Source organism: Mesoplodon bidens (assembly GCF_964165515.1).
Source record: "Mesoplodon bidens genome assembly, chromosome: 2".
Lineage (NCBI taxonomy): Eukaryota > Metazoa > Chordata > Mammalia > Artiodactyla > Ziphiidae > Mesoplodon > Mesoplodon bidens.
The window spans coordinates 49,853,676-49,880,447 of record NC_138177.1 but is presented as its reverse complement, the minus strand read 5'-3'; the positions used below and the strand labels follow the sequence as shown (position 1 = coordinate 49,880,447).

Below are 26,772 nucleotides of genomic sequence, written 5' to 3'. Positions count from 1 at the left end.
AAGTGACAATTCAGAGGTAGCAGTAGGACCAGAGGCGGGGGTGGGGGGGATGGGGGGCGGTCTTTGATGGCAGCTCTCAGGGAGAAAGCTCACATCTGCCTTCTCCAGAGGGAGGCCAAGTGGTGTCATAGGAAGGGCAGGGCTTTACAGTCAGAGGTCTGAGTCTTGACTTGAGAAAGTCACTCAACCTTTCTCATTGACTTGGTGCAAAACCAAAATGAGATGCAGTGCCTGCTACCCAGTAGGTCCTGAATAAATACTAGGTGCCTTTTCTGCCCCTACATGGCTTGAGCCTGTTTGTCACAGCTGCCTCACCTGTCCAGTGCCTTAAAGAAGAGGGGAAAGAGGGACAAGGGCCAGTGGGTGTGTGGAGGAGGTGGGCAGTGTGTACTCAGCGTGCCCAGGCATTTTTGAAGGGCTGAGTGATGAGGTCTTGCAGCCCTGCTCCTTGCCCCCTTCACAGGTCAGCTCTGGCCAGGAGGCTTTGGGTGCGGAAGGAGGGACGAACACTGCAGCCAGACCTGGCACCACCCCCAGGCAGCGGGAAAAGGTGCAGTGGGTGCAGCACCAGGCCCCTGTGTACTGTCTTTCTTGGTGTGGGAAAGTGAGTATTTCACTCATTCTCTTAACCCTTCAAACCTCCTACTCACCATTCCCTCCCACGCTCTCAGCTAAAGGATTCGCAATCAATTCCGCTGAAATAAAAGAAGCGATCAAGAAGGAACTCCCTCATCTTCTCGCCCCACATCCACTGCCTGCCTTCCCTCCCCTGAGATGGAGGAAGTGAGGAAGCGCCTCTTCTCTGGCCCTTGCTGGCCCTTGCATCTGTGCTCTGTGATTTCACCCTCATTCGACTGGGTCCTGCCCTTGAGAAAACACGCCTCAACATTGTCCATTGTAAAAAGAGAAACCTGGGCCCTTGACCCCTTTTGATGCTCCCCATTCAAAGCCAAGCCTTTGCAAATGAGCTGCCAGGAGTTTGACTCCCCCTTCCCACGTGCTGCCCAACTCACCCCAGTCAGCTCATTTCCCCTGTACGGCAAGTGCTATTGACAAGGGTGACCTTTCTTCACTGGCCTCATCTTACCCCACGGGCACTTGCCAGCCGATCCTCCTTGTTGAAACATTTCCTTCTCCGGGTTTCTGTGACTCTCCCAGACACCTACCTCTGTCATTCGCTCCGTCTGCCCTCTTTGCTGGCTTCTTCTCCGCTGGATTTCTAATTATTGGGACCTTCTCTTTTTTTCCATTTGTATATTCTTCCTGGGGATCTCATAGTTTGAATACATCTATAATGCAATAGCTCCTAAATTTGTTTTCAGGTATGATCTGTCCCTAAAACTCCATATTCATATACTTGATATTTCCACTTGGATGTCTAATAGTCATCTCAGCTTTACCAGGCCAAGCAGAACTCTTGACTAACTGTACTACTTCTTCCCCCAGGCATTCACTACCTTATTATATCATTGCATTTTTAGAGTAACACTATTTTGCTTATTTATCTGTTCTCCCTGAAACCAGAAAGCTCCATTAGCTGTTCCTCTGTTCAATACTATATGACAGTGCTTGGCACACGGTCAGGCTTAACTGACTAACGAATGAGTCTTTGGCATATGTAATATGCCAGGGTTTCTAACTCCTGAGTAAAAGGAAGCTTCATATGCCTATGGATATAAACATTTAGGTTAGATCATCATAAAGACCGTTTCCTAAATTCAGACCCACCTGGTCTCCATTTTTGGCTTCTATCTGGATTGAATGGGTCTGTTTTGACTGTCACTGGTTTCCATCAAGCTCCCATCAGAATATATGAGATGAGTTAAGAGTACCCCAAAAGGATAGCCCGCCTTTGCCTTAGGACTCTCTGAAAAGGATTTTGGGTCCTCTGTTCACAGCTTAAGCACTAGCTCCATCTCACAGCTCGTCACCTACATCCCACAGCACAGGGCGGCAGAACAGCCTCAGCTTTGACTTAGCTAAGACCAAGGGACCAGCAAGAGAAGATCAAGCTGGAGCTCTACCATAAAGTGAGGGAGGGAGAAAAGATGACACATTAGAAGGTCGTGAGAAAGTCGAATAAAAAATACAAATAACAGATGGCAATGGCAAACCTAAGGAGAGGATGTGACGTGTCTGGGGTAGGATTCCTTGTATTACCATTGAACATTGGGTATGAGAGATTTGATCCACCCCAGGGGCCTCTGGTATTAGAATCAGCCCACGAAACATAAGTGTGGGCCCTAGGGGCTCCAAGATGCATTTCAAACGATCACCTTTGAATAACTTCAACCTCGAATATATCATCTGCTAGAATCAAAATCTAAGGGAGAGAAAGCATTCTCGGTATGCTCCCACCCCACCCCCGTACTCAACACCCACAGCACAGACACATGGGTAAGCTCTTCTTCCAGAGGCAGGGGGCTGCCAAGGGCAGAATGACCCAGGGCTCTGGTTGTGGAGGAAATAAAACCTTCAGTCACCCTCAGTTGTGGCTGACAAAGCTTCCAAGCAACTGCACAGGCTCCACTCCTGCAAATGGGGAAATCTGACTAGTGACAGAAATGAGAACAGTCCTCACTGAAAACAGGGGAGGTGGATTCTGTGGGGGAAATGGTTCTCATGGCAACAGACTGCCCAATGGTGAGCGGGAAGACTTGCTACACAATCTCTTAGGTTCCACACATGGGCTAAATGAAAATGCCGGGGGGGAAAAAATCCACATTCTAAATGCACCTCTGCTGTGTCTTGCTGGGGGAGGGAGAAGACGGTTGGCTCCTGAGGTCACCCCAACTCTCCTTCTGTTGCCAGGCAGGGCTCCGTAACCACAGACGAATCAAAATCCCTCCTGGGCAGTGGGACTCCTGGATTGGAGATTTCAGGGAGTGGAGAAGGGATATAAACTGCAGCATCGAAACCTAAAAACGTATTTTATTTCGAAGTTGTGCTTTGGATTTTCCCCAATCCAACATCTGTTGAGTGACAGTCTTAGGTTCACACAAAGCATCTCCAAGCATACATACAATATTCCAGTTATCAACACTATTTTAAAGAATATACCATTTTACACAAACGTGACATACAAGTCAGACGCCACAACATTGCAATTCCCTGGAAGATCTAACTTCTCTTCTGAACGTGAAGTACATATACACCAGCCCTTCCAGTGGTCTGTTCATCCTGTTGCTGGCATCATCTCTCCTCATCTCTTTGGGGAGAAACCAGGGCACCCTGAGGAGGTTGGCTGAGACCAGTGTTTCCAGTTTACAGGCTGCTGGCTGCAAACTCCTCTCTTTTCCAAATTGGGATGCTGGTAGCCCCGTCCCACCTCTGCTTCCCAAAGACTGACCATCAGAGTCCACACCGGGAAAAGGATCCATGCCTCCAGGGGCAGATTGGGGTTCTTCGAAGCATCATGCTGGTTTAGGAAGCATATCCGAGGAAGACTGGTCTCCCTAGGCCCTGGGTGGCCAGCTCCGTTTGGCTTTTCGGTGTAAAAATCACAGTGTGCAACCTCGATTCCAGTTGATTGCAATGAGCTCTGCCAAGGACGACTCTCCTCCTAGGGTTCCTAGTCCTCTGGACAGGACCATCTCACAGGTGTCAGGAGCACCAGAGAGGGGAAGACAACTCGGCTCCCAGAGCGGGGGTAGCAGGTGACCTCTCACACACTGTCCAGTTCATGATGCAAATCAGCAGATGGACACTGACCGAGGGGATGGTGAATGCAAGTCATGTACAGGGCTGAAAGAGAAACAAGGCAGGAGCAACAGAACAGGCCCAAGGAATTGTCATTAAGGAGCTTTGCCTTTCCTTTCTTAGAGAAGGATATGCCGGAAAAAGAGGAAAAGGGCAGGTATGGGCACCAATTTGGACCAGTTGGATCAAAAGGAATGTCAAGTGAAGGGTAGGGTTTCATTTCCAGCAAGGAAACAGATCCTTGGGTATGAAAGGCCCCTATTGGCTCAGGACCTGTGTAAGTCCAGGTGACAGACAAGGACAGGCCAGTAAACAGAGCAACAAAAGCCAAGAAGGCGGAGGACTGTGCGTTGCCTCTCACAGGTTGACACATGCACTGAAGGAGTTCTTCATCTCTCCCTCCGGGCTCTTGGGATGGTTTTCCTGGTGTTGCAGGCTACTTTTCTAACTAGCAACTTCCTACAAAGCTTCTCTTTTCCTTCACACAAAAGGAGGAAAATCCTACCGCTTTCCATAGAGCCAACTACCAACTTCAAAATGTTGGTCTGAAGAGCATTTTCTGGGCCAAAGATAAGAAAATTCAGATTTTCCTATCTGAATGGCAACCCGCTATCTCTCCTAAACTGTGGAAAACAAGGCAAAAAGCACAGCTTTAAAACCAGAAAACAGAGAAGAGGAATGAGTTTCAACTTTAACTCAAGTAGTTGTCTGAGACCCATGAGCCTAGGGTTTGACTGTCCCCAGCCCTGGTCCTCCTGGGATAGCATGATGTTAGGGGAGCTGGGACCATGGGTACCAGATGTGGAAAGCAAATTAAAGCAGACAAGGGTATTATTTTTGCTTTTTGGAGGTGAACCAGAAAAACAGCCAAAGGAAGGCCAAAATATTCAGCATCCAATTTTTGATTTTCTTAGATTCCGGCCTTGGAAAGACTTTAAAGCCCGTGGGGCGAAGAGTTCTCTTAGTTGTGCTTGCCTGGATAAATGAAGACCAGTTTTAAGGAGCAATGTCTCTCTTTCATCTAACTAGGGCTCCCTAAGCCCCCGCTGGTCCCTGAAGAGAGAGGCCTTGTGGAATAACCCAACTAGGGGATAAACTTAGAATACACTTTCATTTGGGAACAATTTTAGGATTAGCAAAGCTGAATTTAATTTTTAATAGGATAATGAATCTTATGTCTTAAGTACCCAAAAAAGTGGAAGGACCCATTTCTTACCTTTTCCAAACCTGCCAAAAACACAATAAAACTGTCTTAAGCCTCTTTACCCTAAAAGCAACCAACTATAAAACTGTCTTATACAGGAAAATGTCTTAAATGGAAAATGGTACATCAGAGACAAAGATAGGAACCCGAGAAATGTCTATACATTCAGAAAAACTTTAGAAGTTCTGTAAGAAGATTGGGTTGTAGTTCCAGAGAATGAAGGAGAGCAAAAGCAAACACCAATGATCAATTCACACCAATAGAAAGAAGACAGAGAGAAAGCCCCCAACCCCAAACAATTTACAGGATTGAGTCCCATCCTGCTAAATTTCACACGGTGGAGAGTCAAAGGCTAGGTTCTCTGGCCCAGACAGAGTTGAGATTTGTAACGGAAACAGAGACCCCTGGTGGCTCCTGTGTGAACTGCCACAATAGCTTACAAAGAGACCGGTTTATCTAGGACCAGGAGAGGCTACACATGCCAGAGACTAGAAAAACTTGTGTGCGCGTGTGTGTGTGTGTGTGTGTGTGTGTGTGTGTGTGTGTGTGTAAAACAGAGAATGAACTGTATATGATTCTCTATAATCAGTACCCAAAACAAGATGCCACTGAGAGCTGGCCGTCAGCTGCCAACCATCTGGTTAGGCATCCCCTGTGTCTGAGGGGACTGAGACTTCAGCCCACGGCCCTGTGACTTGCCTTGCCAGATTTCACAGTGACCTGATAATGGAAAAACCTATCTCTGGCTAACCTAAGAACAGTATGTACTGTAGCTGGCTGGATTACGACAACAGGGGGAAGCAGAAGGTAGCGGGAAGGGTGGGGGAGGGCTGGGCGATAACGAGGGCTTCATTCTCAAGGTTTTGGGTGGTGGGAAGGCTAATTCCTGCAAGAACAACTTAGAACCTAATTTTCAACTGAAGTCCCCAAGCTAGTTAAATAGGAAGATTTTAATAACAGTCAGTCCCTCCAGTCCCCTTGTCTAGAACAATTAATTAAATTACATCCCTCAGACAGTACAAGACTTGTCAGTGGACTGTGGGGAGGCAGAGGAGTTGACACCGGGGCTAGTGGCATTTGTTTTGGGGAAGACAGTGGGCTTGGGCCTTGTGGCTGGCGGCTTGACTGGGGCCGCCATCTTGACAGACTTGACAGGCCGGAAGGCGCAGGCGATGTCCCCAGCAGTGCTGGCGCTACGCTGGAAGGTGGGCTCGGGGTCCTTGAGGAGCTGAGTGTGCAGGGGGCTGGAGGGCTCCGATGTGGGGGCCACCACGGGGGAGGTCTTGAGGGGCTCCAAGGTGTCCAGAACCACATCCGGGGTGTGCTTGACGCTGCTCTGCCGTTCTAGCTCCCGCAGCTCGTTCAGGGCAGAGTTCATGGTCGCCTCAATATCCTGCGGACAGGAGAAAGGAGAGAGTGAGGCTCACGTAGGCAGAAGCCCCCAGGGTCCTATTTCAACAACCTGGGCCAAATCATGGAGAAACCAACTGTAAGGAGATGTCCAGGTGATTTTATTTGGCCAAAACCTTTGAACATATGGATATTCAGAATGGGAGGGAAGGGGGGCAAAAGGACTTTCATTCTCATGAGGGTTTTTTTCCCCCTTTAGACAGAGTGGTTGAGATGCTTTTTAAATAGAGCCCTCAGGTTTTAGACACATGCACGGATGTATCTATGGATGAGATGACATGTAATCCAGCAGGGACAGGAAAGGTGGATGAACTAAGGGTGGCCAGGAGTTTGGTCATGAGTACATGGGATTCGTATTCTACGTCTGTTTGAAACTGTACATAATAAACAATTTTTTAAAAAAGTGATACAGATGAAGTATGACCTTTGTTATCTTGGACTTTAAAGGCCAAAGGTTAAGAGGGTTAGTCCTTCCTCCTCAAGGACTGAAGGAAGGTTCAAGAGTCCTGGCCCTGAGGAGCCATCAGGACATCCCCCCCCCACCCCTGCCCCGGCTCCACCCCATCCAGAGTGCTCATCTTGATGAAGCCATTTCCTTCCACCCATCACCATGAGAGGGGACCAAGGAGTGACCAGGAGGGGGAGCCAGAGCCCACACAGGTGAATCTCCATTGAGTTTCACAGTGGAATACTCCAGATCTTAGGAAACAGCAGTCCTAGCTCAGGGGCTCAAGGCAGAACCAAAGACCCTTTGTATGCAGCCAGCTGCCTCCCAGGGAGACCTCCCAGATCCCTCCCCACCTCTCCACACACTGTGTCTAGCATCCCCAAACCACCGCAGGGCTCCTCCCTTGGGATCAAACTCACATGGAAAGACTGCATGTTTCAAGCAAAGGCCCCTGGTGAAGGCTTCTTTGCCCTACAGGGTAATCCATGCTTTCTGCTGAGAGTGGTTCAATTTCACTCATCCCTCTGATGTTCTCAAACCTTAAAATTCTGCAGAAAGAACTCCATCTCCCTCCTCAGTCCCGCTCTGCAGCTAGAGTCTGTCCCAGTTATGTAGCTATTCCGACGTTCCTAACACCTGGCCAAAGAGGGAGCTGGGAGGATTCCCGTAGTGCAAGGCAGATTGCAGCCAAGAGCTTAAGGAGAGGCACAGAAACAGAAGGCTAGCAAAGCAAGACATCTCAGGCCTGTAGCTTAATATGTGCTTGCCAGGTACGCCATCCCTAAGCAGAGCACCGCGATTAAGCCAACAGAGGCCACACCCAGCCTCTACCCTGGAAGTTGGGGTGAGGAGAATCTCAACTCAGTTGAGACATAAAAGGCCAACGATGAGCCTTTAGTTCCTACCTGGTCTAATGAAAATTATAGAGTTGGGAGAGACGTCTGAGTGAACTGCTTGGAGTGGCCCCGAGAGTCGTATTTTTAGAGGTGGGGTTGGATCTCTAATATTTCATGGAAAACAGAGACTCGTCAGTGTGATGCATACATGGAAGGAAGACCCTGTAGCAAGCAAGGGAGCTCATCTCCACTGCCTCTGGAGGCTTGGGCTGGAAACCCTTCTGGTACCGGAGTGCCCAGTGGCAGAGTAATTTGGGGCCTTCTCAACCAGAAGCAGATTGTTGATTGATCATTGATCTATCACTAGGGACCCGAGATTAGCCTCAGGGATGATGGGGATGGCACATTGATATGAAAATGTGGCCAGAACTACCTCTGAGCCTCACCACTCGGGCAGCTTCACTGAAATCTACCAGGGTCTCAAGACTCAAAATTGGGCTGAATGGATTCTATCAGAAACACTCAATCTGTAACTACTGGCTTTAAAAGTTACAACGGGCTTGCAAATAGCCCATATATGAGCAAGAAGCCTGCCTTCTTTTATTTTGTCTTCAAGTTCTTTTTGGGGAGAGAGGGATCGACAAATTTCTTGGAAAGCCAGCTTATCGGGTCTAGATGTCTAACAGTCCCTGAACTCAGTGTATAATGTACGAAGCACCGTTCTTTTTCAAGTGCCGTCATAATGAGCATGGGCTGCACTAAGCAGCAGGGACAAGTGTAGACCTGTGGTAGCTATTTGTCCAAGAGCCCCCAGTTACCTGTGCAATGACCTCAGGGTCCATGGGCCGGTGGTTATTGAAGCTTTTTGACCTGCCTGCTGTCACCGTCTTCCGGATCTGGGGACTGTCCAGCCGATTCTTCAGGGACGAGTGGCGGCTGATGGAGTTGAGACTCCCATGCCCACTGATGGAACACTTATCTGGCCCTTCCTTGGGGAGACTCTGGCTCAGGATGGGCTGGGAAGATGGGCGGCAGCTTGCCCCCACCCCCGGGGAGGCAGAATCAGTCAGGGAACTGCTCAGCCCATGGCCGTCGCTCCGAAATGTTTTCCGGATGCTCCCAGATTCTGGCCGCTTCCTTTGCCTTCAATGACAAACAGAAAGGGCGGTGTGATCAGGGAGCCCTGGCTCCGAGGAAGCTAGGATGAGTGAGAGAGGGACAGATGTTGGTACCCAGGGACTTCTGGAAGGAGAGGACACAGAGCATGTCCTCTCCTGTGTCACCTTTCCCTTGCTTTCTCCATGTCTTTGTCTCCCTGCCACCCCCGACCTGGGCAAAGGAGAAATAGATACTTACTTGGTGGTCGTGGGCTTTGAGTTCTCAAGATGTAAGGTGCTGTCAGGAAAAATGTCTGATTAATAAGCAAAAGTTTCTAATGGGAGACAGATTCATGAAAAGGTACCCTCCGTTACCTGCTCTGCACAGAAAGCAGGCCCCAGACCCCAGGTAGGAGAAAAAGTCTCACCATCACCAAGGAGGTAGGGAATTGCTGGTAAGAGGAGAGTTGACTTTTCCAAGTTTTATCATGTTTCTTAGTCCACTAACAAGACTAATTATTTTGGGCTTTGGCAAGAGGCTGTTGTTGCTTATTCTGCAGACATGGAACAGAATATTTTTCAAGAGGCTGCAATGCTGCAGAGTTCGGGTCACGTTTGTGCATTTTCTAGGGTGGAAATACATCTACGTGACCCTAAGTCACCCAGCACTGGGCTGAAGCCTGGCTCTGAGTCGATCTGTTTCAGACCACTAAAGCTCTCAGATGAAATGGTCTGGCAGAATCTTATTCATATGGGTGTTGCCCACTTTTGAATAATTTCATTATCTCTTGGAATCAGATACTATAGGACCTAATCTAAGAGGCAGTGACACTTCTGGTTTGGGATGGCAGCTGGGCAGCTCTGAACTTGGATCTACTAAGGGCCACTGAGGCTGAGGTGGGAGTTGAGGACGGAAGAAGGGAAGGGGTAGGACCTGAAGATAAGGAGCTGGTCCTTGGGGCAGGGCCACTGCGGAGGTCTTCCTCATCATACATGCCCGGGGCCCGGTTCGGGATTTGGCACACAGTAGCCACTCCGTGAGGCTGCCTGCTCAGCAGCTTTAGCCTTGGCGGTCAGCCACTCTCCAGTGGATAAAGGATGTTCGCAGAGTCTTATAAGGTCCAGTTGAAATGACTTTTCCTCCTCTGCAAATTCTTCCCTGACCTCCCTCCCCCACGGGCAGGCAGACTTGATCACTCCCCCTTCTGTTCCTTCAGTGCATCTATGGAACCACTTTTTAGTGACTTGTCTCTGTGGTATTCACCTTGCCTGACCGTGAGCTCCGAGGCCAGGGACCATCTTATTTGTCCCTGAATAAGCATCAGGCGTACCTGGCACAATAGGAGGCGCTCAGTAAATGTGTGGAATTGAACTGAGAGGCCGCACCCTGATAACTCCTTGCTGATTTCCTTTTTCCTTCTTGTAAGGAGGGCTGACTTACAAGGCCCAAACTGCTAAGGAGGCAGATTTATGGAGTGGCTGGTGTGGGCCAGGCCCCAGGGATATAGAGGGAGGAAGATAGAGTTCCTGGTTTCAAGGAGCTCAGCCTGGTGGGAGATCCAAGCGCAGCTTGTGTCCTGAGACTGCCTCGGGAATACAGAATAAGGGCACCTAACTCAGCCCTGAGGAATTCAGGGGTGTCAGAAAGGCTCCCCTAAAAAGAAATCTGTGGACTGAATCTCGAAGGGAGAGGAGTCGACCGGGTGAGGAGACAGCAGATGTGAAGGTCCCGGGGTGAGAGAGAACCCAGGGTACTCAGGAGAGAGAAGGAGCTCGGGAGGAGAGCTGCGTGGGGCAGGTGGTGTGGCTCGAAGGCCGATCAGTCCTAAGGGCAAGACATCCCGGGGGGCGGCTGCTCACCCACGGACCAGCTGGCGTCTGGGCAGACCACGTCCTCCAAGACCCCATCCTGATACCACCAACCAAGGAGTTCACGGGAACCGCCTTGACTTTCTACCAGATGTTCATCTTTTGAGTATCCAAGGTATTACTCTCTACAATGCCTTTGTACAAATGGCAACAAATATATGATGGCTTAAAAATCTGTACCCGACTAATTAGCTAACTCTCTCTCCACCAACCTCGCCTTGGTTTCTGGGTTAAGTACAGGCTTACAACCTTATGATTATAGGCTTATAATTAACGTAGACTTGTAAATAATGAAGAAACTGTCATTAGCCCACAGTTAACTTTTTACTAGCTGGCCCCCCTAACAGGGCACTATGCTGGAGGGAAATAAATTAAATCCTCGATCTTTCTTACCGGTCTGACTGAAATTGTAACTACACTGACCAAGTGCGCTGAATCAGCTACTTTACTAAGTAGAGGGTGAAAGAGATGGAAAAGAACCACGTGCCCCAAACACTCCCCCTGCTACCGTCTGGTTGGAAAAAAGCCAAGAGATCTGGGCGACCTGGTGCAGTTTAAAAACAACAAGCATCTTTTATTCTCCTTCCAGTTTCAGTGTCCAGAGGCTACGGTTAACAGGTTTTCAATGTGCAAATCATCTCATTCCTCCAAAGCCAGAGGGGAATAAAAACTGTACATCATCTCCAATCCATATTCATCGGGAGTGCCCTGGGGCTTGTCATCCTGCTGGCACTGGGCCAAGGTTCAGGGTCTGGCGGAAAGAGGTCTGTAGGCTTTGGGGCTTGGTGTCTGGCCCCTTGAGATGAGATTAGTTCTCCAATAACCTGAATGTCTCTAGGGGACGCAGCAGCACACAGGCGTGGAATCCCTCTAGACGGCCAGATCGGGTGTGGGTGGAGTTAAAACCCCAGGATGTTGCTAACAGCCACTGTGAAAGCTGGGGGGCACAGTTACGAGCCTGCTGGACAGAAGTGGGAATCTGCAAAGGGACTAACAGGGAAGGATAATACACAGGGCCAAAGCAATAGGGGAAAAAAATGGCAAATTATTTCTACCGGTGTGAAAGGGCAAGAGAAAAGGGAGCTGGGGGGGTTAGACAGTGAAGAAAGAGCTCAGGACAAAGCTGTCCTTGTGGGGGCTGGTGGGGGTAGTAGTCGCCTTTCCTCCAGGGGAGCGAATGCAGGATGAGGGAGAAACAGACACGTGATATCTAAATAAACCATCTGGGGTGACGTGAACCTGGTAGAAGATGCACGAGACTCTGGATCTTTGGACAGACAAGGGCCAAGGAAGACATCAAAGATGATTATTTGAGTCAGAATTGGAAAAAAGAAGGCACCTCTGAGAAACGGTACAAAACCAAGTTGCGTGAAGTGACTACAGCTTTGGCCAAAGTTTCAGCAGTTAGATGGCCAGGAAGGTCTGAGCGGACAGACGCTGCGGGGACAGAGGGGCACACCCGTCCTTAGCGTGACGGCCGCTAGCCGGAGACCTGGGCCTGCTGACGAGGCCTATGGACGTTTCCTTGGCCCTGTCCACCTTGGAGCAGCCACGAGCACATGCAAGCTGTCGGGCCGGGAAGCGGGGGGATGCAGCACAGGGATGGAGAGGGCGGTTAGGCCAGAGGGTGAGGCGGGGTGTCGCAAGTCATTCAGGGGAGCAGAAAATGAAAAGCAGAGCTTACTTGTTGATGTTTGCAAGATAAATATCGGCTACATGACCCCCACTGGGACAGCTGGCCCCCGCTCTGGCTGTCACCTTTTCTTCAGGTGGCTCAGAAATGACCTCAATCTCAGACTTGGGGCTGGACCTCTCCACGACACCGTCCTCGCTGGGGGAGAAGGGGCAGGCAGGCAGGGAGGAGGGGAAAACAACAACAACACAAAAAGCAGTGTTAAATCGGCAAGATGGCCCCCCCCGACACACACGCGACCCCACAGTGGTTCTGCGGCAGCAGCGACGCCTGGCTGGGCTCTGGGAGCGCGGGAGGCAAGGAAAGCTACGGGCCTTTGGAGGGTCATTTAAATAAAAATAAATAACCCTGCTGAGTTCTGCGGGGTCCTCAGATCCTCCGAAAGCTGGGCTAGGGGACTCCTGGATTCGAGGTGTCTGCCTTTACCCCTCGCTGCTTTCCCGGGGCAGCTGTGCCGGGGCCACCTCCTGCAGGAGGTCCAGGTGGCCGTTTATGTGCTCAGGTCCCGAGCACAGCTGGGCAAGGGCAGTCAGCTCTGCCGTGGCTCTGGAGATGCCGGCGTTGAGGCAGGACACCGCCACACTCTGTCGTAGCGCATCTAGCCCTGCTTAGAGCGTCCAAGCCGGTCCCAGGTCTCTCCACGGCTCTCCCGGCCCCTCTGGCTACTGATGACAAAGAAAGCCCCTTCTGCCCCACAATTCATCTTCTCTCGGTCCTGGAGTGAAGTCATAATGCTAAATTTGGGAGGGTCCTGTCCACGCACAGATGGCCACCAGGTATGCGATGTTATCAACAGAGGGAGGATTTCCCCGCAGAACGAGCCTGGGAGAGGCTGGGAGGGTGCAGACTCATTCAGGATATCAACCTTTAAAAAATAATATTAAGGGAAGGACTAAAAATGCTGACAAGCATCGTATCCGAGGGGAGGGAGTCGGGGTCAGAGGCAGGGCAATGGGGCAGGGAGGCAGGTTTGAGGGGCCACGGGGAAAAGCCTTCCTGATGCAAAGACATTGCTTCAAAGAGCAGGAACCAACCTACAGCCCATGTGATGAAGTCTCGCTGGAACCAGTCCACATTCCCTTTGCTCCCCGATATCCTTTCCCCTCCTCTCCCTTGTCTTTCTCCAAGTCAACCTCACCTGGGTTAAATGAACTGGTTTATTTCCACAAGGCTGCTTAAGCTAGATTTCTACTAGAAAATGAACTCAACATTTTCATTTGCAAGTGGAAAAGTGCCATCAGGTTTTTTTTTTAAAAAAAAAAAGACAGAAAAATCAAAATGTTTTCCCAACCTGATCTTTCCAGAAAGGAAATATAAGTGGTCAAATAATAACCCCTCATTATCACTCATCAGGTATAAATGTGGATGAGCGCTGGCTGGCAAGTTTCTAAAATGACTGGGGGTCGGGGAGGGTGGTGGAGATGTGATTGGCAGGGGAGTAGAGAGTGGAGAGATGAAAAAACAATTCTCCACTCAGTCTCTGAGTCTGGGGGGCCCTTCAAAGGAACCGTGACACTTCAGGACTGTGTCGGCGCCCCCTAGGGGTTGGTCTCCCTCATCCTCCTGGGCTCCAGAAATAAAGTCTCACTCCCACAGTGCGGCCAGGGACCCCTAAAGGTGCAGGGGGCCTAACGTACGTGTCTTGGACCACGATGTACTGATGGGGGATGAGTCCGTCGATGCCATTGTGCCGGCCTTCCCACCAGTCGTCGGAAGCCCGCTGGTAGAGCAGCAGGGATGCCCCCTTCTTGAAGGACAGCTCTCGGGCTGTCCGGCCCACGTAGTCAAACTTGGCAATGGCCTCGATGGGCTCACACTCTGAGAGGGGTGGAAAAGAAGGAAACACATGTTGTTGGGACTCACAGACTCAGGAAACTGGGTGGAAGAGCCCAGTTAGCTGAACTTACAGTGGTGGGTAGATAACCTAGTGTGAAAATAAGTCACGGATGATCTATAAAGCAGGTATTCCTGAGCAGACTGTGCAAACCCCTGAAAGCACTTGTATGCCCTTCCTTGCCTTCGCTCATGCTGTTCCCTCCACCTGGAATCCCTCTCTGTCACCTACCTGATGAAACACATTGAATCACAACTCAAACATCACCTGCTTCCTCTACTAACTTCCTTGGTGTTCCCATAGCTCTTCATGCCATACTGTACTTGTAAGCATTACTTCCTTTCTGACTATAAAATAACTCCATTAATTTAGAACACTTTTAACATATTGTACTTTGAATAATTTATTTACATTATCCACTCTCCCTACTAGAACATGAGCTTTTAGTCTCTATAAAGAGAAAATAACTTGCCCAATCAACTTTCCAAGGAGCAAAATATGGAAATATATTTTGTGGTCAATACATGGAAAAATGCACATGTAAGTGATTTGAAAAATTAAAAGGGGTGCGCAAAGGCAACGTATTTTTACTTTTGTGTGCGCTTCCGTTTCCTCATCTATAAAATGAGGACAATAATAGTGCCTTTTTCAGGAAGTTGGTATGATGAGTCAACAAATAACAATTTGTAAAAGTGCTCAGAACTGTGTGGGCCCACAGTTAAGTGCTACATACGTGTCAGCCACTGTTATTATTGTCAGCGTTGTCATTATCTGTTCTGGGGTGCAGGTAGAGGTCAGAGAGCAAAAAGAAGGCTCCCACACATTAGGAACCCAGGGTTAAAATCAGATATTCTGAGTAGTGGAGAGAAAGGTTACTTACAAACAAGACTATGCCTAGACAGCCGGGGCAGGTGGGTCTGCTCCTGAATGGGCAGGGCTGGGGACTTCACTACAGGGGGCCTGTCTAAATATCCCGATGTCAGTTCCATACAGCTGCAGGTTTGTCACTCGACCTCTCTGGCCTCAGTTTTCTTAACTATTAAATAGCAGCTCTATCAATTTCACTAGGGATTAAGAGATAAGACATATAAAGCCTCTAGCAGTGCTGGGCACACGTAGGCTCTAATCAAATATGAATTTCCCTGGTTCACCAAATCCCTTCCCATTGTGTGGTAAATTATCATATTGATCCATCTGACCTTAAGAACAAAATCAGCAATCCTAATTTCTTTTTCTCCTTTAAAAGCTGGCCTAGGATTGCAGAATTCATAGCAAGGCAGGGAGCAGGGAACACTACAGTCTGTGCCATTTTGTTCTTGCGCCCAGAAAATTCTGAGGCCCCTTGTCAGCTGCTGAGACTTCCAGAGCCCAAGCAATCCAGAAATGGAGGTGTAGAACTGTTGGCAGGAGGGGGAATGTGCTGGCTGGACAGACCCTAATAAATCATGGGCACCGCCGAGGCCCACGGACGACAGCTGTGCATTCCAGCTCTTGACGCACACACGCCAGGCTGCGCAGCGCATGTCTGTGCTTTGGAAAGGGTCAATTTTTCCAGTCGGCAGGCGTGAGAGCATGTGGTTTCTGCATCCTGATTCCCATCCCCCTCTGGCTTGCTTCTGCTGGGTTCTTGGCACCCAGCTTCACTATTCCCTGGGCCCTCTGTTTTTCAAATGAGCTCTCCTTCCCTTTGGTCTCCAGCTACCTGGCAGGAGTCTGGGCCATGACAAGGGACTGACAGTACGCTGGTGAGACAGCCAGATGAGACAAAGAGCTGGGAGGTGGACGAGGGGCAGTGAGGTGGGGCGAGAAGAGTGAAGGGCTAAGGTCTAGCTCTTCATCTCTGGTTTAATACAGAGACCACTCTATTTGAGAAGGTAGGCTGTCTCTCCAAGAAAGGGAAGGAATGAAGCTGGGAGGCAGGAGAGCTCCCTGCTCGTCTTGAGGGGACTGCTGGACGGGAAGGGTCATCAGGGGCACAGGATCTATAATCTCTCCTTTCTGCTTCACCACCCCACAGTCCCACTGACTCCAAGTGGGGCCTCGTACCGTCATCACTTGTGTGGTGCTCTGTGGCCACATCCTGGGTTGAGTCTTCAGCCGAGGTAGTCTCTCCGTGAGGGCTGTCACTGCAACAGAACCAAGAGTAACTGGGACCTCAGCATTTGCTTACAAAATTCTTGTCTTCTCTTTCACACAGCTTCCTTGGACATGGGATCTACCCTACACTCTCTAGATCCTGATCACATACTCTAGACAGATGCTTATAATGAAATGTAAGGCTCTCGGGATTCTCTAGGCTAGCTCCTGCTACAAAAACTACTTGAGACTACATGGGACTTACAACATCTTGACACAAGAGGAACCCCATTTGAACTTATAAATCTTTTCGAAAATACGGAACAACTTAGCTCCTCAAGGGAGCTATTTCTCTAGGTGAATGAGTTCCTCAAGGGAGCATGGTGGAAGGGAAACACTGGGCTTTAGCATCGGATACAACTGGATCCGAAAACCAGCTCTGACACTTGGTAGCTGTGCGACCCTGTGCAATTACTTAATCTCTTTCAGCCTCAGCTACCTAATCTATAAATCGAGGATAATGGTCTATATATCTCACAGAGTTGTGTTAGGATTCAATGAACTAAGAGGGAGTGATTAATAAGCAGTGCTTTCTTTCCTTCTTTCTCATTTTGCTTGATGCCTCTGGCTGCTTTGTGGTTTAGTACTGGTGAGAAAGTAGGAGGTGAGTCATAGAAATGAGTGGGAAACACACGCAGGGGAAGAAAGTCTGCCGTGGGCTGGACACTGCAAGAGGGCAGCGGATGAGAGCTGGGTCAAGTTCTTGACAGAATTCATGGAGCCTAAAATTACCCAGGGTGGAGAATCGAGAATGAGCAGGGAAGTTATTAAGAAAGTCATTTCTACTCCTGATCTCTTGGACCTCAGAGTGCATGGGGAGGGGCACCAGGAAGTTCTGACTCCCTGAAAAGTAGAGAAAAACACTGTTCACTTCTAAAGTTTCTTCCTCTGGCAGTAGGTAGTAACAAGTGAGACTTTCCAGGCAGTTTTATGGAAGCACCATCACCCCTCAACCCCACATCCTGGCTTCAGTTTCTACCTTTGAGCCTACAGCCTCTCCCTCCTCAGTGGACGGGTCCTTCACTCCTAGGAAGTTCCTCAAAGACCAGGGGACTAATTTAGAACTCACCCCGTGTGAAGCAAGGCAGTTCCAAGGAGGCTCTCCAGACCCCAGAGAACATTATGGGAGAACATCAACAGGGATTCCTCTTTATCAGAAAATGTGGGCACACTTTCTCACTGTTTTCTGGGCCTCAAAACCCTCTGAATGAATTTGGTGACATTCTGGAAACCCTTGGGACCCCAGGGGTGTGCAGGGCAAAGGCTCACTTTTCCCCAGACCTCTGAGTTCATTTCTCTGGCCGTCCACTAAGGCGGCAGCTCCCAAAGTTCATGGAGCCCTGGACTGCTTGTTAAAAAGAGACTGCCTCACCCACTCCAAGAGTTTCTGATTCACTAGGTCTGGGTGGAGTTGCGGCACTTGCATTCCTAATCAGCCCGTGTGAGGCAGGTGCCGTTGGTCCAGGGACCCCACTTTGAAAACCGCTGCTCTAAGGTAAAGACAAGCTGATGCTTTATAAGGTCCCTTCTAGCCCTGAAATGCTATGCTTCTCTCATTCCACACGCACACCCCAGCCTCCCTGACACCTGTGGTCTCAGAAGCAGCCCAGCATGCTACACCGCAGGCAGTCCTGGAAAACTGGGTTCCGGTTTCAGGGCTGGTAAGCATGGTGCAGTGGGGCTGCGGGGAGGCCAAGCGGCCTGGTGCTCCCTCTTCCTGGCTGTTCTGGTCTCCTGGCCCATCTCCAGTATACTTGGGCTCTGACTCCCCCTTTGCCACCCCTCCCTCCCCTCCTTCATCCATCTTAGCTCACTTCGCTGGCACTTCTCTCTCCTCCAATGGAGAGGCTGGGAGCCTTCTGAGTGGCTATGAACCCAGCAGTCAGATGGTCCCTCCTACCCAAGGTCATTTACTCTTGATCCTGGGGTGCCTCTGGCCTCCCACCCAGTCTGTGGTAGTAACAGGCCCTGACTAATCTTGTGGTTTTCTCAGAGGCTGCTAATAAATGGCAGATGCACAACCAATGGGGCGGGGGTGGTGGTGCTGTTGTGCTTGGAGAAGACCTTGGACAGAACTGAGAGGAAGGTGCCCTCCCATCTGTGCCCGGTGAGCCCTACCAGGGCCCTGCTGCACCGGGCCATGAGGTGGGGCTCTGTGTCCTGGAATGGGTCCAGAGCCTGCAGCAGTTTGATATGTGAGAAGGCAGGTGAAGCAGGAATCGGTTCCACAGCTTTTCAACACTCATGCAAGGGAAACCAACTCTCCAAGTCACATGCACAAGGACAGCTCCCTGGAGCCCACCAGCCAGTAGGCTGAGACCTGAACAACACCCCTAGTCCCCACCAGCCATCTGTCAGTGACCGGAAGCTTTCTCTCCGAGCTGGTGAGCCTAGATTTCTCCAGCTCAGCCTCAGATGCCGGGATCTACGGGACAGCAGAGAAGACCGAACTCAGCGACGTCAGTGGTATTTTTATGTTCACAGACACGTGAATAGCATTTTCCTCACTCCTTGGGCTGGAGGCTCCTTCTGTGGGGATCAGGGAGAAGCATGGACTGACTGGCCTCTCATTAAGTAAGCAACCTCCCCTGTCCTCCCCTACCTCAGTCCATAGCAATGGGGCTGGCTGAATTGCTTCCAGATGTTGAATTCAGATGGAATCCGATTTGGGCTGGCTTATGCTTTCAGCCCAGGCTGAAACACTGTTTAGGGGAAGAAGGGAAAGGGAGGAGGAGGAAGAGGTAAGGGATGTTAGGGAGTGAAAGAGAGAGGCAGTTGTCTTTGCGTTTACTGGGAAAATGACCCTGTAAGTGGCACGATGGGGGCAGTGTGGGGCAGTGGGTGGTACCCTGCACTGACAGTCAAAGGGTCAGGGCTGGGATCCCCGCCACTGGGGTGGCCTCAGAGATTGTCCCTGGCCTCTCTAGATTGCAATGACTTAATCTGTAAAATGGAAATCTGTTATTTGTCTAACGGAAGGGTCTAGCAAAGATGTGCCCTAGGGATTCCTTTTATATCTGTTTCCAGGTGAAGTCATGACGAACCTGCTTCAGTGGGGCACTGGGCTTAACCTGCCGAAAATGGACCTTACCCCGCTTTCTCGTCACAAATGTCTGAGATCATTATTAAATTATCACTGTATAAACTCACTGTCAGGACATTACTCTTCATATCTGAAATCTTCCCAATAAGACAGAAATTCCCTGGGACGCAGGACTGTTCTTCTCACAATAGCCAGCTCCGAGCAGGAGCCAGAGAGACACTGCTGCCTGATGAACAGCAGTTCTGCGTACAACCTGATCAAATTTCCTTTCCTGGAGATCATTAATGTTCCTGTTATTGCTGTCATTATCTTTCAGAATGGTGTCTCATCACTCAGAACTCGTAAAAAAGGAGGCAGCCTGAAGTGGCACTTAGTAGTTTGGGTCGAGGTGGGGCCCTGCCTACAGCAACCCCTGATCCTGGCAGCTTGAAGTGCCTCGGAGTGGGAGGTGGGGAGGATCTGGGTGTTTCCCTCGGTCTCGCTTGGCCATCTGGCCCCCACGCCAGTGCGCGTTGGTGACATTTCCCCTCCTCCAACCCTGAGCCCCCTACCAGTAATCCTCCGTGCTCCCTCCTCTGCTGTAGATGGGGCCCTCCAGCTCCCTAGGGTTTGGGAAGATGTTCTCGTGCTGGATGATGATGGTTTTGATCAGCTCATTCACGTGGGCTTGGCAGGACACCTGGTCATGGCCCTCAGGCACTGACATCAGCGAGGGCCCGAAGCAGATGGCGAGGTTGTAGGGGTCCATCATGTTCTCTTCACTGAACTGTGATAAACTGGAGGAGAAGGAAAAGGGGGCAAGCTGAAAAGCACTCGCACGAATGCCCAGAAAACACAATCACAGGAGGCGCTGCCAGGAGCAAGAACAGAAGCACCACAAACGGCCACCTGCTTTTCTGGGCATCAGAGCCCTTCTAGAAAGCTGGTAGGGGGAGAAGAGAATGAGCACCAGGACAGTCATTCAGGAGTCAAGGGAAGGGAAAGTGGGGGTCCCTCCTTGCAGATCTCACCCCTCCTCTTTCTCTAGTTCCCTGTTCAAATCCTACTTACCCCCCAATCGCCACCCCAACCCTAGACCATATCCACCAAATCCACCCTGCCTTGAGGACACACCACTCTGCAGAGCTGGATACGCTCCCACAGACCAACCCACTAAGCTGACAGAACAGACGGAGTCCCTCGGGCTGCCCTGGTAATGACACGGTCAGAAGACGCAGGCATTGTGCGTTGTGTACCTTCTTGAATGGCAAAATAATCAAATTATTAGGGATATTCCATTCTAAGCTCTAGACTTATTTTAAAAAATAGCCAACCGATTAGCTTTTGTATTCCATCAAGCCCATGAATTTCTTCCTGGAACAGCTAATGCAATTGTTTTCCATTTTCATAATATCCTCCTCTGCTATTACATTGAGGATTTATTCAGGAAAAGGTCAGCATGTAGCTCAGCTCCTGCTCAGGCTTCCCCTGGACGCAGTCTGACTTCATTATTGGGTATTTTATTCCAGGAACTCCCCCTTTCCAGCCAGCAGCTGCTCCAGCCATACCTCCAACCCTGGCCAAGGACCCAAGCCCTTCAGTGGTGAGTGCCCACTGGTCTGTCTGTCCACGCACTGAAGGCTGGGCTAGCTCTGGATGTACCCTGCCCCTAGGAGTCTGCAGAAATGTGAGCTCTGCTGTGGGGTTCTGCCTCCCTCGTGGGCACCTGGATTCTGACAGATCTGGAGAGGATACCAAAGCCATGGTGCTGAGCCAGAGGCCTGGGACTCAGCTGTCTTCATCTGAGTAGCTGTTCTTCAGAATTGAGCAGAGTTTACTTCTAGTGTATCCAGCATCCAGACTCAAATGCCCAAGCTGGTCTCTATCTCAATGATTCTCTCCTTCACTGAAGATTCAGATACGTCCCCGGTACCCTTAGAGAATCACTGCAGAACATGTGAAGTGGGACAATGAAGTGGGACAGTGACAAACAACTGTCATGGCTAAGAACCACTGCTCTGTAGGACCCGGTCAGATGCAGGGAGGCCTGAGATGGGTGAGTTGATGGATCTCAGTGGCCGGACTGCTTCATAGGAGGTTTTAAAGGTTTAATTTTATAATCCTTCTCTGGCTCTTGAGTTAAAAGAGAGCAGAGATTCAGAAAAGGCTGGTATAAGTTTCCAAGTCTACTTCTTGGTCAAATAAAAACTGGAGAGAGACAGGAGAGATAATTAGCTTGGGAACCTTAGCAGGGACAACGGAGGCATGAGGTGTCACGGGGCTAAGACTGTAGTTTATCCCAGGCTGGCTGGTTCCTTGTGTCATGGAGGGACAAGCAGGAGGAAGCCCGTTTCTTTAGTGTGATCTGACAATGTTTTGGTAACATGGAAGAAAAGCAGTAGTTTCTGGGAAGCCTGGTGGTCAAAGGGAGATAAACTCTAGGCCTGAGGGTCCCAGTCTAAGCTCACTGAGAGAAGAGGAATCTTGCCCGGCCTTCTAAGGCGAGGGCTGCTCAACTCCTAGGTGGCTACAATGACCAGGGCCAGAGAGGACCTGTGTTCGTGCACTGGGGTCCACTTCTCATGGGTCCAGGTCCATTTCTTATTCCCATTAAAATACAGACCGAGATCCTTCTTTCTCTTCCAATCTACTGGAACACCTAAGTTCTGAGGGTAAAGCCATGGTGCTTAACTACTTGAGGGACACAGGCTCCTTCAAGAATTTGACGAAAACTAAGGATTCTTTCCCCAGGGAAATTCATATATGAGCACATAACAAATGCACACAATTTTGTATATAATATAATGGTGCTAATAATCCTTGAAGACTCTGAAGGCTGTACCTAGTATAAGACCTCAAACACTGGATTTTTAATTTTAAAGAAATATCTAAAATGGATAATACTGGTAACAGCTCCCTCTTTAAAAAAAATGTTTTTTTGGTATCGACTTCTATATATGCCATCTCCTCTAAGAACTGTACTGTATTTCTTTAGGTTCTGTCCATAACACGAGTGAACTTTCCTAACTGATTTGAACTCATCCTCTTTTGAGCACCTTAAAAAGGTCCAGTGTAGTGGGTTTTGGGGTGAATGAGAAAATCAGGATTGGTGTGGGAAACCTGTTTTTCATCATGCACTTTTCTGGACTTTTTACTTTTAAATGATGCACATGTGTTGGTTCTGAAGAACCTAGGAGCAGGACAGGAATAAAGACGCAGATGTAGAGAATGGACTTGAGGACACGGGGAGGGGGAAGGGGAAGCCGGGACGAAGTGAGAGAGTTGTATTGACATATATACACTCCCAAACGTAAAATAGATAGCTAGTGGGAAGCAGCCGCATAGCACAGGGAGATCAGCTCGGTGCTTTGTGACCACCTAGAGGGGTGGGATAGGGAGGGCGGGAGGGAGACGCAAGAGGGAGGGGATATGGGGATATATGTATACATATAGCTGATTCACCTTGTTATACAGCAGAAACTAACACAACATTGTAAAGCAATTATACTCCAATAAAGATGTTAAAAAAATGATGCACATTTGTATCTCTGATTACATTTAAAAAGAAAAACAAAACATCCCAAGAATTTTAGAGTCAAGCAGACCTGGTTTTGAGTCCCAGCTCCACTGCTTACCATCGTTTTGCACTAGTTCCCTAGTTTCTTCATAAAATGGGGGCAATTATGTGCCCCCTTGATGGGCTGTTGTGAAGATTAAACGAGGTAATATGTGCAAAGTACTTAGCACTGTGCCTGGCACATAGGTGATGTTCAAGAAATATTTTCTGTCATTCTAATGTCCTGTTTGCTTCTTGACATAGGACCTTTGATTCCAGTCAGGGAATGGAAAGCAGGGCCGCCGACGTTTGGCAGTAATTGACTTACAGGTGTCCACTGTCTTCTTCTCCTGACAGGCATAATCTAACAAGCTGAGGGCTCTGCATCCCCAAATCAAAATCTTAAATCCTCGGGGAGAACACGAAGCTTTGAACACACTGTTTTAAACATATGACATTTCCATTTAAAAACCTTCAACTTCACGGCCTCCAGGGGTTTGATTTGGCAACAACCAACAGACCATGGGTAAGATATTATGCATCAGGGTTGATTTCAGGTTTGAAAGGGATGAAGAGAAATTGTATTATTCACCATGGCCCCAGGCAAAACGTGGGGTTGAGAATCTGTAAGTCCATGGTTTAACAGACTTTCCCAAAAGGCTCCTTAAGAGATAAGAAGTGGAAGGTAATCGTGGCTGACTCTTCCTGATGGCCCTTCAAAGGCACTCCCTCACTCCCCTTGCCTATAAAGCCACCTGTCCCCAACTTCCATGTTCCCACATCTATTAACTGACTTGCCTTCCTCCCTATGCAGTCAATCCCATCCCCTGTCACCTCCTCCAGAATAGCACTCCAGCAATTACCTTGCTCTCTCCTCCATCATCAGTTCTTCTCTATGGGGTCACCCCTGCTAGCGTGCCAATGTGCAGCAATACCACCCATCTTAAAAACAAAATTCTCTCTTAAGCCTATATCCACGCTGAATTACTGTCCCATTCTCTTCTCTTTATAATAAAATTCTTTGAGAGTTGTCTCTGACTCTCTGGTTCTTCTTCACTGGTTCTGTTATGGACTGAACTGTGTCCTCCCTGCCCCCCAATTCGTATGTTGAAGCCCTAACTTGACTGTAATGACTGTATTTGGAGACAGGGCCTTTAAGGAGGTAATTAAGGTTAAATGAGGTCATAAGGGTGGGGCCCAAACCCTACAGGACTGGTGTCCTTATAAGGAGAGGAAAAGAGAGCAGAGCTCCGTCTCCCAGCGTGTGCACAGAAGGAAGGCTACGTGAGGACGCAGTGAGGTGGTTGTCTACAAGCCAAGGAGACAGGTCTCCCCAGAAACCAACCCTGCTGGCATCTTGATCTTGCACTCCCAGACTTCAGAACTGTGAGAAAACAAAGTTCTGTTGTTTAAGCCACCCAGTCTATGGTATTTTGTTATGGCAGCCCTAGCAGATTCACACACCTGCTCTCTTCCTGTGTGGCCCCCCAACCCCTCTATCGTGGTAAAATACACACAACAGAAAATTTACCATTTTAACCATTTTAAAGTGTACAGTCCAGTAGCATTTAGCTGAATATGACCCCACTGTACGGGTCTACCACATTTTATCTATCCAGCATCAGCACCCCTTCTCGCTTGAACTGACACCATCAGGATTTTGCCCCTCCTCCTCCACCAAGACAACGCCCATCAAGGTCACTAGTGACATCTATGCTGCTAAATCAGTTCTCAGTCCTTTTCTTAGCTGACCTGTCATCACGTTATCCCAGTTATCACACCCTCCTTGAAACACATTATGTGGCTTCTGGGACACCGTTCCCTCTTGGTCCTCCTCCTACACCACTGCCCACTGTCACCTGCTCAGTGAGGCGTCCCTGACCACTGTATATTAAAGAGGAAACCCTCCCACCCACCCCTTACACTCTCCAGTCCCCTAACATGCTTTATTTATTTATTTGTTTGTTTGTTTATTTTTGGCTGCTTTGGGTCTTCGTTGCTGCCACGCCGGCTTTCTCTAGTTGTGGCGAGCAGGGGCTACTTTTCCTTGCGGTACGCAAGCTTCTCATTGTGGTGGCTTTTCTTGTTGTGGAGCACAGGCTCTAGGCACGTGGGCTTCGGTAGTTGTGGCTCATGGGCTCTAGAGCTCAGCCTCAATAGTTGTGGCGCACGGGCTTAGCTGCTCCGTGGCATGTGGGATCTTCACGGACCAGGGCTCGAACCCGTGTCCCCTGCATTGGCAGGCAGATTCTTAACCACTGTGCCACCAGGGAAGCACCCCCGTAACATGCTTTAATTTTCTCCACAGCCCTTATCCTCTGACATATGACGTATGTTCTCCTTTCTTTTTTTTTTTTTAATTAATTTCTTTCTTTTTGGCTGTGTTGGGTCTTCACTGCTGTGTGCAGGCCTTCTCTAGTTGCAGTGAGCAGGGGCTACTCTTCGTTGTGGTGAGCTGGCTTCTCATCGCGTTGGCTTCTCTTCTTGCAGAGAACGGGCTCTAGGCGTGTGGGCTTCAGTAGTTGTGGCACATGGGCTCAGTAGTTGTGGCTCACGGGCTCTAGAGCACAGACTCAGTAGTTGTGGCTCATGGGCTTAGCTGCTCCATGGCATGTGGGGTCTTCCCGGACCAGGGCTTAAACCCATGTCCCCTGCATTGGCAGGTGGATTCTTAACCACTGTGCCACCAGGGAAGTCCCATGACATGTGTTCTTATCAGTTTTGCCTGTCTTCCTCCAGTTCTATGTGCTACACAGGCTCCATGAGGGCAGAGACCTTGACTGTTTGGTGCAACCTTAGATATCCAGCAAGTAAAATGGGGCCTAGCACACAGTAAATGCTTAATAAATATATGTTAAGTAAATAAGTGAATAAATACATGAGCATCTGTGAGTCTCTAGGACAATCCAGCCACAATTCTACTTGTCCATTTTCATACAGAAGCTAAAACACTCCTTGTGAAAGTCAGAAGAACAGCACAGACAGAATCTTTCCAAACTGGGAGGCACTTGAGATGCTGAAGTTTGGAGGAAGACTCAGCTTTTCTGGAGAGCAGCTGAGGTGCCTTAACAGTGAAAGAAGCACCACCAATTCCCTCTTTCAGATTATGGAGCAATATTTGAGGATGTAGAGTGATGCTTCTCGGACCTTCATGTGCCTATGACTCATCAGGGGATTTTGTCAAAATACAGATTCTGATTCATAGGTCATTGGGGGTGGGGTGGGGGAGGAACTGAGATTCTGCATTTCTAACAATCTCCCTGATGATGCTGATGCTGCTGGCCTATGGACCTTGCTTGATTCGCACGAGACTAAAAGTCTATATTGTTTGACATCTGAAGAAATCAGGTTTCAAAAGGCAAGCAGCAGAGTCAGCGGCAGTGAGGGGGAGCTACCTGCACTTTGTTTCAGGGTGAAAACCCACTGAGTAGTACAGATGCTGTGGCCGGCAGCCTCTAAAATGAACCCTATGGTCCCTGCCTACTGGTATTCATGCCCTTGTGTAGTTCTCTCCCTTTGCGTGTGGGCTAGATTTAGTAACTCGCTTCTAGTGAATGGGGTACGGCAGAAGTGATGGGACGTCACTTCTGAGATTAGGTTACAAAGACTGGCTGCTCTCTCAGGCACTCTCTCACTCACTTGCTTGGAGCAAAGCCAGCTGCCATGTCACAAGCAGCTCTATGGTGAGGCCCATGTGGTGCAGAACTGATGGAGGCCTCTGACCAACAGCCAGCCAGGAAAGGAGGCCCTCAGTCCAACAACCTGCAAGGGACTGAATCCTGCCAACACCACGTGGATCCTTTCCCAGTCGAGCCTTCAGAAGAAACTACAGCCCTGCCCCCAATACACTCACAGCAACCTCAAGAAACCTGGAGCCAGAGACCCCAGCTAAGCTGCACCCAGATTCCTGATCCACAGAAACTGTGAGATAACAATAAATGCTTACTGTTTGAAGTTGCTAAGTTTTA

At 49.3% G+C, this 26,772-nt stretch overlaps 1 protein-coding gene across 10 annotated transcripts in view; it reads right to left on the bottom strand.

Moving 5' to 3' along the window:
• Positions 1 to 2,913: 2,913 nt before the first annotated feature.
• Positions 2,914 to 26,772, bottom strand: part of SRGAP2 (SLIT-ROBO Rho GTPase activating protein 2) — a 242,266-nt gene continuing 218,407 nt past the window's right edge. For 2 of the 10 annotated variants that reach the window (XM_081219057.1, XM_081219059.1), the window contains exons 18-24: positions 19,821 to 20,045; positions 16,137 to 16,216; positions 13,894 to 14,074; positions 12,248 to 12,394; positions 8,954 to 8,992; positions 8,416 to 8,740; positions 2,914 to 6,296 (exon numbers count right to left, since the gene is read on the bottom strand). In XM_081219057.1, coding sequence (XP_081075183.1) covers positions 5,913 to 6,296; positions 8,416 to 8,740; positions 8,954 to 8,992; positions 12,248 to 12,394; positions 13,894 to 14,074; positions 16,137 to 16,216; positions 19,821 to 20,045 — 1,381 coding nt within the window. In that variant the 3' untranslated portion in view covers positions 2,914 to 5,912. The other 8 variants (XM_081219060.1, XM_081219061.1, XM_081219062.1 and 5 more) reach the window with 7 other exon arrangements.